The following is a 10,579-nucleotide window of genomic DNA, read 5'->3' on the forward strand; positions in this document are numbered from 1 at the left end:
GAGGATTTACTGAGAATGTGTGTTCTTGATTTCCAAGGAAATTGGGAAAGCCTTTTACCGTTGGCTGAATTTTCCTACAACAACAGTTTTCATTCAAGCATTGGTATGGCGCCTTTCGAGGCTTTATATGGAAGGAAATGTCGATCTTCTATCTGCTGGGTAGAAGTTGGAGATGGGCCTTTGCTTGGGCCCGAGATTGTACAAGAAACTACTGAAAAAGTGAAACTGATTCAACAAAGACTGAAAACCGTACAGAGCCAACAGAAAAGTTATGCGGATGTCCGAAGGTGAGACAGAGAGTATGAAGTAGGTGATCATGTTTTTATAAAAGTGACACAGATGAAGGGTCAGACTCGTTTTGGAGTTAAAGGCAAGTTAGCGCCGAGATATGTCGGACCGTATGAGATTACTGAAAAGATTAATCCGGTGGCGTATCAAGTAGCACTTCCTCTTAAAATGGAGCATATGCATAACGTGCTCCATATTTCAATGTTGAGGGAATACCTTCGGGATCCCTTCCATGTGATTGAGCCTACCCGTGTAGTGCTAAGTGATGACTACACTTACGAAGAAAAGCCTATTCAGGTTGTGAACAGACGGATCAAGAAGTTAAGGAATAAAAAGATTCCGTTAGTGAAGGTTGACTGGAAAAACCATGGTGGCGTGTATGCCACTTGGGAAAGGGAAGACGATATGATTAAGAGATATCCTGAAGTGTTCCCACTGAAATCCTATTTTCTTCCAGAATGAAGGTAATTCGAGTTTGGAGGACCAAACTCTTTATAAGGAGGGGAGACTGTGACAACCTTCACCACTGATTAGTGCTAATCTATGATTAAGAATGTTAAGTGACTGATTGATTGAGTGTATTAGTTTAAATGCATGTCTATCTGTTTGACTGATAAATTATCTGTTTATGTATTATGTTTGAACTGCAAATTGAAGGCCTTATCGGCAGCCGGATCTGAAATTGATTAGTGATTTATGTTAATTAGCATTTATGTGAATTTATGGTAAATGCAGTTGAAGTTTGATTTGACATGATTAAATTGAATTAAATAGTGTTAAATCACATAAGTTAGACTTATTTACCCTTTTGCCATTTAGTGGACAATTCTAGGACTTGTTTAATCACACTTCATACACTTTTGACACAACACTTCTTCATCCATTTTGAGAGCTTGAACCGACTAAGAGAGAGAGAGAGAGAGAGAGAGAGAGAGAGAGAGAGAGAGAGAGAGAGAGAGAAATTGAGTTCAACTTGAAGGTTTTGCTTGGAAATTAAAGGAATTGAAGGTTAATTGCATATTTGAGCTTCCATACTTGACATTGAGGACCTAAGGTAGGATACCCATCCTTTAGTTTGTGAATTCAAGTTGTATTTTGCATGGTTCATAGGAGTTTAGAGATTAAAGTCTAGAATTGGTTAAGATTGTTGAGTTGAAGCTTGTATCATGCATGCATGTTCATATCTTGAAGTTTAGAGTTTTTTTCATAGAAATTATTGCATGCATGTCCATATTATTGTTATAATCCATGAATTCATCATGTTTTTGGAAGTTTAGACTCAATTGAGCTTGCATTGAAGCTTTGAATTTGGTTGAGCACTTGCATGTCGCATTTAAATTATGTTTTTGAACTTTGGATGAAAATTGTGCTCAATTGAACTACCTTTGGGCTTTGATTTCTCAAATTGATCTTTGAAACATGTCATATTATGAGTTTACAAGTGTTTTCCAGAAAATTAGCCCAAAAGGATCGAATTTGATGCATTAAAGTTGAGTTTTGAGCTTGAGGTTCAAATCTAGAAATTCCAGATTTTGGACTCACGCTCGAGCGAGGATCTCCACGCTCGAGTGTACTCCTTGTGTTCATGCAGTTCGCTCGACCAAGGAAAGTGGCGCTCGAGCGTGAAATGCGTGTATCTAGTACTTTGCATGTGTTTACAGTCCGCTTAAGCGAGAGAGTTTACGCTCGAGCGAGGACTTGTGTCTCACGCTCGAGCGTGGATCGAGCGCCCGTCGAGCGTGATTTTTGTGCATCCAGTATTTTTACTGTAGCTTACAGTCCGCTCGAGCGACGAAAGTTACGCTCGAGCGGAGCTCCTTTGTCTGCATGTCTGCTCGAGCGTAGAAAACCACGCTCGAGCGAGACCCCTATTTTCTGAAAATTTTGAAAAGTGTTTAAAAGTGCATCTTTACATCCTTATTCTGTCCTAGGCATTCTTAGGCTTAGTTTAAGACATCTTAATGAGGATATTGATGTAGAACTACACCGAGACAAATTAGGAATTAAGTTATTATTTTTCCAACTGTGTAGCTTAGTGTGTGTTCATTCTGTAACTGTAGGATTGGCATCCGAGGACGCTCTAGCTACTTATAACCCAGTGCTCTGTGAGTGACAATGTTATAATGATATGTTCAATTGAGATTATTTTCTGAACAAATGATTGTGCTGCTTTATGAAATGACACTATTTACTGAAATTCGTGGCATCCATAGCAATTTACTGTTACTGCTACTGTTACAGAGATCTCTGTCGGTTCCCATGTTTGAAACCACTATTGTTTACTGATATGGTGGCCATCATTGACTGCTCGGTCTGTTAAGACCTACTGTTTGTTTTGCTGTTGGATGTACCACATATGACTATTATAGTTTCTGAATGACTGTTATGGCATGAATTATGAGCCACAAACTGAATGACTGATATACTGATAAATGATTGTTTTCAATACTGAAAGAATATTCATTCTTAACCTCTTTACGCATATGTTATTCACTGGGCTTCAGCTTACTGTTTATATATATATGTAGGTGTTCAGGCACCGGACTGGAGTTAGGAGCATCGGATTAGCTCTTATTTTGTCAAGCCAACCAACGTGCCTCACTGAGAGGTTCCAAGTCCTGCAAGCTAGGGCTTCTTGGGGTGTTTTAGATTTCCCCCTTTCTGTTTCTATTTGTACAGACTGTATAGACTGTTACTGTACTGTTATGGGAGGGATTTGGTCCCTAACCTGAATGGCTGTAAACGATGTATGTTTATACTATTTTTGTTCTGAATGTGTATATGTTTAAAAAGTCTTTTTGCATACAGACTGTCACAACTCATTGGACATCTTTTAATTACTGTTTTGGTTTTCGCCAACCCCTGTACTCTGTATTATTGTTTTACTGTTAAACAGGCCTTCGGTAATCTCGGATTACTGGCCGGTTACAGTGCTAAACCCATAGGGGCGGGTTTGGGTCGTGACACCATGCAAGCAGTAGCATCGACTTATTACTAGGTCATGCACTTTCCTGCTCTAGTCGGGCAAATCGAAGAAGTTTGGGGGGACCAAGTGATGGCAAAGCAATGCTTTGTCATAGTAAATGACAGCTGGGTTGCCAAAGGCTTTGTCCAAATGATAGAGAGGCCAGAAGAAAAGGAAGTCCTAGAAGATGTGAGAAGAAAAATCGAAGAGAAATTAGTTGAAAATTTGGTAGAAGTTCGCATTGATGAGAATGATCCAAACAAGTTCTTTCTCTTGGGATCATCTTTGTCCAGCGTCGAACGGCTGGATTATTTGAATTTTTTGGTTTCCAACATTGAAGCCTTTGTGTGGACGCCTTACGATATGCCTGGCGTCGACCCTAGCTTCATTTGCTACCAGTTGAATGTCCCAATGCACGGCCGGTCATTCAGAGAACACGGCGCTCAGTCTTACACTATGCCGAGGTGATGGCAGAAAGAGGTCAAAAACTTGCTGGAAGCTGGGGCGATAGAAGAGGTGCAATACCCCAGATGGATCTCTAACACGATGGTAGTGCCGAAGAAGAACGAAAAATGGCAGGTGTGCGTCGATTACAAAACGGTCAACCGTGTCTGCCCAAAGAATAACTTTCCACTCCCGAGGATTGACCAACTGGTGGACCTTACCGCTGGTCACCAAAGGTCTAGCTTCCTAGATACATACCGCGGCTACCACCAAATAGCCATGTACAAGCTAGACAGAGAGTTCACATCCTTTATTATGCCTAGAGGCTTGTACTGCTACAAGGTCGTGCCCTTTGGCCTCAAGAACGCCGGGGCAACCTAAAGAATGGTGACCAAAATGTTTGCCCCTTTGTTAGGCCGTACTATGAAGGCTTACATTGACGACATGGTGGTGAAGAGTAAAGACAAGTCTCAGCACCTCCCCGACCTAGCTGAAATGTTCCACATACTCAAACACCACAAGTTGCGATTGAATGCATCTAAGTGTGCTTTCGAGTGGGAACTGGAAAATTTTTGGGCTTTCTAGTTACCAACCGCCGACCCTTCACAGATCAATGTAATCCAAGAGCTGGAACGACTAAATTCCACAAAAGACGTGCAACATCTTGTCGGAATGGCAGCCACGCTGAATAGATTTATCAGTCGGTCATCGGATAGTTGCAAGCCATTTTTTAAGACTTTAAAAGCCAAGTTTTTCTAGGATGAAGAATGCGACCGCGTTTTGGCAGACTTGAAGGCATATCTCTCTTCCGCCCCAATCGTAGTCACACCACAGCTACGAGAAGAGCTTTATCTATGTGTAGCAGTTTCTCAGCATGAGGTGAGTGCAGTTCTCGTCTGAGCTGAGGGGATTCAACACCTCCCTATCTTTTACGTCATCAAGACACTACTCCCAGCCGAATCAAGATATCTGCCGCTTGAAATCTCGTTTAAGGTGTTTTTTGAGAAAATGAATTTTACTGGCAGAATTTTGAAGTGGGCTGTGGAGTTGGGGCAGTACGACATCAAGTTCCAGTCGTTCCAATCGCGCACAGCTATCAAAGCTCAAGCCCTTGTCGACTTTGTGATGGAATTTTCCCCTGGCACTTACCCTGTTTTGTCCTATTGATTTGGCTAGTGCGAATTTGGCACATCCCACGGTTTTGTGTACACAAAAAAAAGGGTGAGGAACAAGAAATAGAACAGCAAGACAACATCGCGTTAGCGGAGTAAGAGCAGGCCGACTTACAAACCGACCAAACGAGTGCGCATGCAGATAAGCTGCACACAAAACTGACTAATTCCTTGGATTTAAGAAACTCTCAAAACCCCTTCGATTGCTAGAAGTTGTTCATTGGAAAGATGTGGAAGCTTTTTGTTGATGGAGCCTCCAATAGACATGGAGCCAGGCTGGGGGTGGTATTAACCTTACCGGACAGACTAATCATCGAACATGTCATTACGCTCAGATTCCCAACGTCGAACAATGAGGCGAAGTATGAAGCCCGCTTTGCCGATCTGAAGAGTGCTCTACGGATGAATACATCAGAGCTTATGGTATTAAACGACTCCAAACTGGTGGTCAACCAAGTCTCGGGGGATTATGAGGCCAAGGATGAAAGGATGGCCAAGTATCAAGCATTAGTTCGTGTCGAGATTAAGAAGTTCACCGCGATAAGAATGGAATAGATAGGCCGCGAAGAGAATAGTAAGGCAGACGAGCTGGTCGGCTTGGCGTCACCTTTTCCAATCTAGTATAGAGGAGCCAGGCCTAGCATAGAGGAGCCAAAGGCATCCGAAGTACTTTGTACCGACCTAGGATCGTCTTGGATGGATCCTAGCGTCACATTCCTAAGAGACCGAGTCCTGCCCACCCAAAAGAAGGAAACTAACAAGATAAAGGTCAAGTTAGAGTGGTTTTGGCTCTCTCCATCTAGGGCCTTGTGCAAAAAGTCCTTTACCGGGCTGTACCTTAAATATGTCCACCCCAGCAAGGTTGTCGCTTTTCTCTTTGAAATTCATGAAGGCATGTATGGCAACTATATTGGGGGCAGATCACTGGTGTATCGAGCCATCTCTCAAGGCTATTGGTGGCTGTGCATGCAAGCCGATGTGTAGAAATATGCTCACAAATGCGAAAAATGTCAAAAATTTGCTCACCAAATCTACCAGACGACTAGAGATTTGCTCCCCCTGACAAGTCCTTGGCTATTTGCGCTTTGGGGGGTGGATATTGTAGGACCATTTCCAACCACTCCGGGCAACTGCAAATTTTTCATTGCTGCTACTGACTACTTCACCAAGTGGGTAGAAGCCGAGCCATTGGCCACCATAAAGGGAAAATATGTAAAGAAGTTTGTCTAGTAGAATGTCATCACTCGCTTCGACATTCCAAAGGCCCTCATTTCGTATAATGGCACACAATTCAATGAAAACTCTTCCGCGAATTTTGCGAGGAGTTGAAGATTGAGTTTTACAACTCTACACCAGCCTACCCTCAATCAAATGGTCAAGCTGAAACCTCAAACAAGACTATCTTGGATGGGTTGAAAAAGCGACTGGAGAAGGCTAAAGGGAGGTGGGCTGAGGAACTCCCCAATGTGCTTTGGGCATACCGCACTACACTAAGACGCTCGACCAGGAAACTCCATTTTCCATGGCTTATGGCATGGAGACAGTCATACCATTGGAAATTGGCATACCAACCATCCGATCTGAAAATTTTGAGCTAGACTTAAACAATGAAGGTATAGCCCTGGAACTGGACCTAGCTGAAGAAAGAAGGGAACGGGTGCTAATTCACGTTGCGGCCTCCCAACAAGATCTTTTCAAGAAGTACAAAAAGACCGTGCATCCAAGGCTATTTAAGGTTGGAGATTGGGTCTTAAGGAAGATGATGGGCAACACAGTGATCCTTGGAGAAAGCAAGTTAAGAGCAAATTGGGAAGGACCATATAAGATAACCAGCCTTGTTGACAAAAGAGCATACCATCTGGAGGACTTGGATGGCATAGCTATCCCAAGACCATGGAATGTGGCCAATCTCAAACTATTTTATGTCTGACATGTAATCTTTCTTTCTTTGTATTCAAATTTGGACTATTTACATTAAAAGTAATGTTTAACACTTAAAGGAAAGAACCCTGTGATTTATCTATGTATCATTTTTTTTGTTGTATTTGAGCAGTTGGATACTAGGGGCATTTCACCTTCAGTTTCAATGGCTCGCCGTACAGAAATTTGTCGTATGAAATGCTTGAGGCATGAACCTAAACAAACTTAGTCCTACTCTAATTGAGTTGATTTTTGCTCGCTGTGACAAAAAACTGGTGACATCCCTAGTTTTTCCATGTGAACCGAGCTGATTTTTGCTCACCCCCACATCAGCCTGTGTTTTGGCTAACTCACAATTTTGGACCGAACTAACTTCGCTCAAACCTGGCTGACTTTGCCTGCCGTGCAAATAGTTCGCTTGATCTGAGCTGATTTTGCTTGCCATCGTCGAGCTGAGTTCGCTCATGTATGAAGAAAGTTGTTGATATGCCCAACTTCCGAGCTGATTTTGCTCTCTGGGATAAAGTTGTATCCCGCCCAACTTCCATTATAAAACCGAACTGACTTTGCTCGTTAACCCCAAGCTGACTTTGCTCGCCAAAAATGAGTATGCGCTTTGTCCAAACTCAAGGATCCCTCAACCGAGCTGATTTTGCTCACCTGAGGAAAAAGTTGGTGTTTTGCCCAACTGGTGTCAGAACCGAGCTGACGTTGCTCGACAAAAAGGGTTGTGCCCTCTGAACTAATTTTGCTCGCTATGGAAAAAGTTGGCGTTCTTTTTGCTATAAAATCGAGCTGATTATGCTCGTTAATCTGAGCTGACTTTGCTCGTCAGGGAATGAGTTTGCAACTTGCCCAATTCATGGATTGTTTTTGCCCTCAGATCGAGCTGAATTCGCTCGCCGGGAAGACAGTTGTGCCTACCCACTTTTGAAAAGGAACCTTACATTTCTAAAATTACGGAACAAATCGTGCAAAAATCAGCTCGACGTAGCAGATTTACAAATATAACTTGACACGGGTAAACAAAACAAATATATCTCGGCCATTATACAAGATCTCATCACGTTCATTCAAGCCATGAATTGAAGAAAACAGAAAGGCAAATGCATGGTGAGCAAAAAGTTCATTCGTTTTCATTAAAGCTGAAATTGGGCTACAAAATGTGGGCCGCTAGCCCGGTTACACACACAAAAAAAAGGGTGAAATATAAGAGCGCCTAATCTATATTCATAGTTGTCTCTTGCTCGGCATGGTCCTCCTCGGTCGTGTTCACCGCGGGCTCCTCTTCAATGATGGGGCTCAGATCCAATCCAAGCTCGACCCCTTTGCCGCTCAGCGAGTCCTCTTCCTCCTGGACTGGTTGTTGACTCTCGTTAGTCGGTGGGGGGAATGCAACCTCAGCCGCGCTAGCCGTCTGGGTTGCCTCGATCAATTTCTGTTTTACGGTTGCGGCATAGGCCTGTATATGCGGAGGAATGAAGGCAAGTAGAGGGTTCTTGAAGACGTCAGAGTCAGGGCCATGGCCAAGCTTTTCTGCGGCAGCTTTCCAGCCACATTGAAAGAAAATGTCTTGGGTCCCCTCCATCTGCCGCTTGTAAACCTTTTTGCCTTTCAAGTAGCCGTGGTCCTTCGTTTCATCAACTCCCTTCTTAAGTTCGGCCTTGTGAGCGGCGTGGAGCTTGCATAGCTCGGCCAAATACCTCTTATTCTTGGCCCAGACAGCCTTTTCTTTATCTTCCTCGGCCCGCGCTAGCTTCGTGGCCATCTGATCCCGTTCGGCAAATACTACCTCAGGAGAGGACTTTAATTTCTCCAGCTCCACGGTCTTAGCCTTATTGTCAGTGATGGCTTTCCACAGACTTTTCCGAACGGAGACCATGCACTCATGGGCGAGGTAGTTTTTCTGCGCAACCTGCAAAAAAGATGACGTCAGTACATGCCGAGTAATAGCTTGTTAACAATAAAGGTCAAATACATACCAAAACTATTGACTTTGTGGCCGACCTAAGAACCTTCAGGTCAGACAGCTTATCGTGCCTCTTCATGTCTGCTGGGAGGAGCAGACCATTGGTTATGTTAAAGCCAAGAGAGTAGTCTTTGTCAGCATAAACTGAATTGGCCGTAGTGACTGCTCGGCCCTTGTTTTTCAGCTCAGGTGACCAGACTAGGGGGCAGCGGGGCGAGTTGACTGCTTTGCCAAGGGCTATTCAGTCTAGTCACCCTGATCGGAAGATAGTTGCTCCGTTGAATCTTTATTTGCCAAACGCTGTTCGGTCGAATTCAATCTGGGCCTCTTCTTCGACCAACCAGAAACTTGCTCGCTGGCAAGTGCCAACATCGGTCCTTCGTGCACGGCCAGTCTAGAAGTTTGGCCCCCAGTTATTTCGGCTGGTTGCGAGTTGCTCGGCTCACCTATGATCATTGATTTGATGGCGTGGATTTTTGCTATCTCTTATTCGGCAGTCAGGGGGACAAGTTTGATCGGCGGAAGAATTGGATCTGGTTTTGGAGAAGGGGCACGAAGAAAGTCAGTGACCCTGCTTTTGCGCAGTGTTGTGTACCGATAGCTCAGTTCGTATTTGAGTAGCTTTTGGGCCTTTCTTTCTTTGACCGGATGTCGAAGAGCAACCCTTATAGCCTCTCGGTTAGTGTTGGAATAATCGTTCGCCAAGAGTTTGTAATCTGTAAAAATGAAGCAAGGGTTAGATAAGCAATGACAAATCAAACCCAAACAATTAAACCGTGCTATGATGCTCACCAGCGCTCCCAAAATTTTTACGTATGTACCAGCCTAGTATTGGAGTTTCAGTGTCTTCATAATTTCCAGACACCTACAAAAAGTCGTCATTGTTCATCTCTTTATCTGGGTTACCCTCTACAAGCTTTGCTCGGCCATTTCTAACCTTCAGGTACTAGCAGAAGCCATATTTATTTTTACTAAGTGTGTATTGGTGGAATATCTCGACAAGGCCGAGGTTCAGACCGAGTGTCCGATTCAGCATGGCCACGCAATTTATTATTTTGTACGTGTTATTAGAGACTTGAGTGGGGCACTGCCTAGTCTACCTAAAAAATTCACAGACCAGGGATTGGACCAGGAAGCGTAAGCCGTCTTCCACAATAGACACGACCGTGAAGGGGCATTTGTCTAATTCGCCCCAGAGAGTGTCTCATTTCTTGGCCAGCTCCAGGTAGACGTCGTTTGGAATGTTGTATTCTCTACGGAACTCGGCCATTACCCCAGGCGAGCCGACCATGAAGCGGTATTTCCCCATTTATCTCTATTTTATTCTATATAGTAAATTCAATAGTAGCTCGGTCAAAATTAAGTGGCTCAGGTGATTATTTGCTCGATCTTTAAGCCTCACCGATAGTGATGTTGATGTGTGCTTGGTCAATCCTAGTTTTGCATCGTTAAAAATAAGTGCAAGTATTAGCAGGGCAACGAGCACGCGACCCTCAAATACGCCTAGCTCGGCCACAAAAAGTTCTAGTACCTTCTAGTCTTAACTCGGTATTTTCAGTTCGGTGGTGAACCTAAATCAATAGGGCGGTTTTGGGCCTTCATCCAAACCGCTCGGCGCTTATCTCGACTAGATGTTCCTATGAGCTTATAGCGCGGTCACAGCCACTTGGGAAGAGCACGAACCAGTTTTGGCTCAGCCCTATCCTATTTGTGGATCTAAAATTGGGATTTAGCTCGGTTTTTCCCAGAAGTCAATCGATTCATCCTAAACTCAAGGCTATATATTGAAATTAGAGGAAATAAGGGGCACAAGGGCCTGTT

The 10,579-nt window shown here is 43.7% G+C and overlaps 1 protein-coding gene across 1 annotated transcript; it reads left to right on the forward strand.

Moving 5' to 3' along the window:
• The first annotated feature begins 6,391 nt into the window (after positions 1–6,391).
• Positions 6,392–6,799, forward strand: LOC145791933 (uncharacterized). Its single transcript, XM_082872386.1, has one exon. The coding sequence runs from the start codon at positions 6,392–6,394 to the stop codon at positions 6,797–6,799; it is 408 nt and encodes a 135-aa protein (XP_082728512.1).
• Positions 6,800–10,579: the final 3,780 nt, after the last annotated feature.

This window comes from Camellia sinensis, chromosome 5, assembly GCF_055761805.1.
Source record: "Camellia sinensis isolate YWXY chromosome 5, ASM5576180v1, whole genome shotgun sequence".
Taxonomy (NCBI): Eukaryota; Viridiplantae; Streptophyta; class Magnoliopsida; order Ericales; family Theaceae; genus Camellia; species Camellia sinensis.

Excerpts from the sequence above, each read along its gene's own strand:
- LOC145791933 (XM_082872386.1), top strand. The coding sequence starts at position 6,392 with ATGGCTTATGGCATGGAGACAGTCATACCATTGGAAATTGGCATACCA.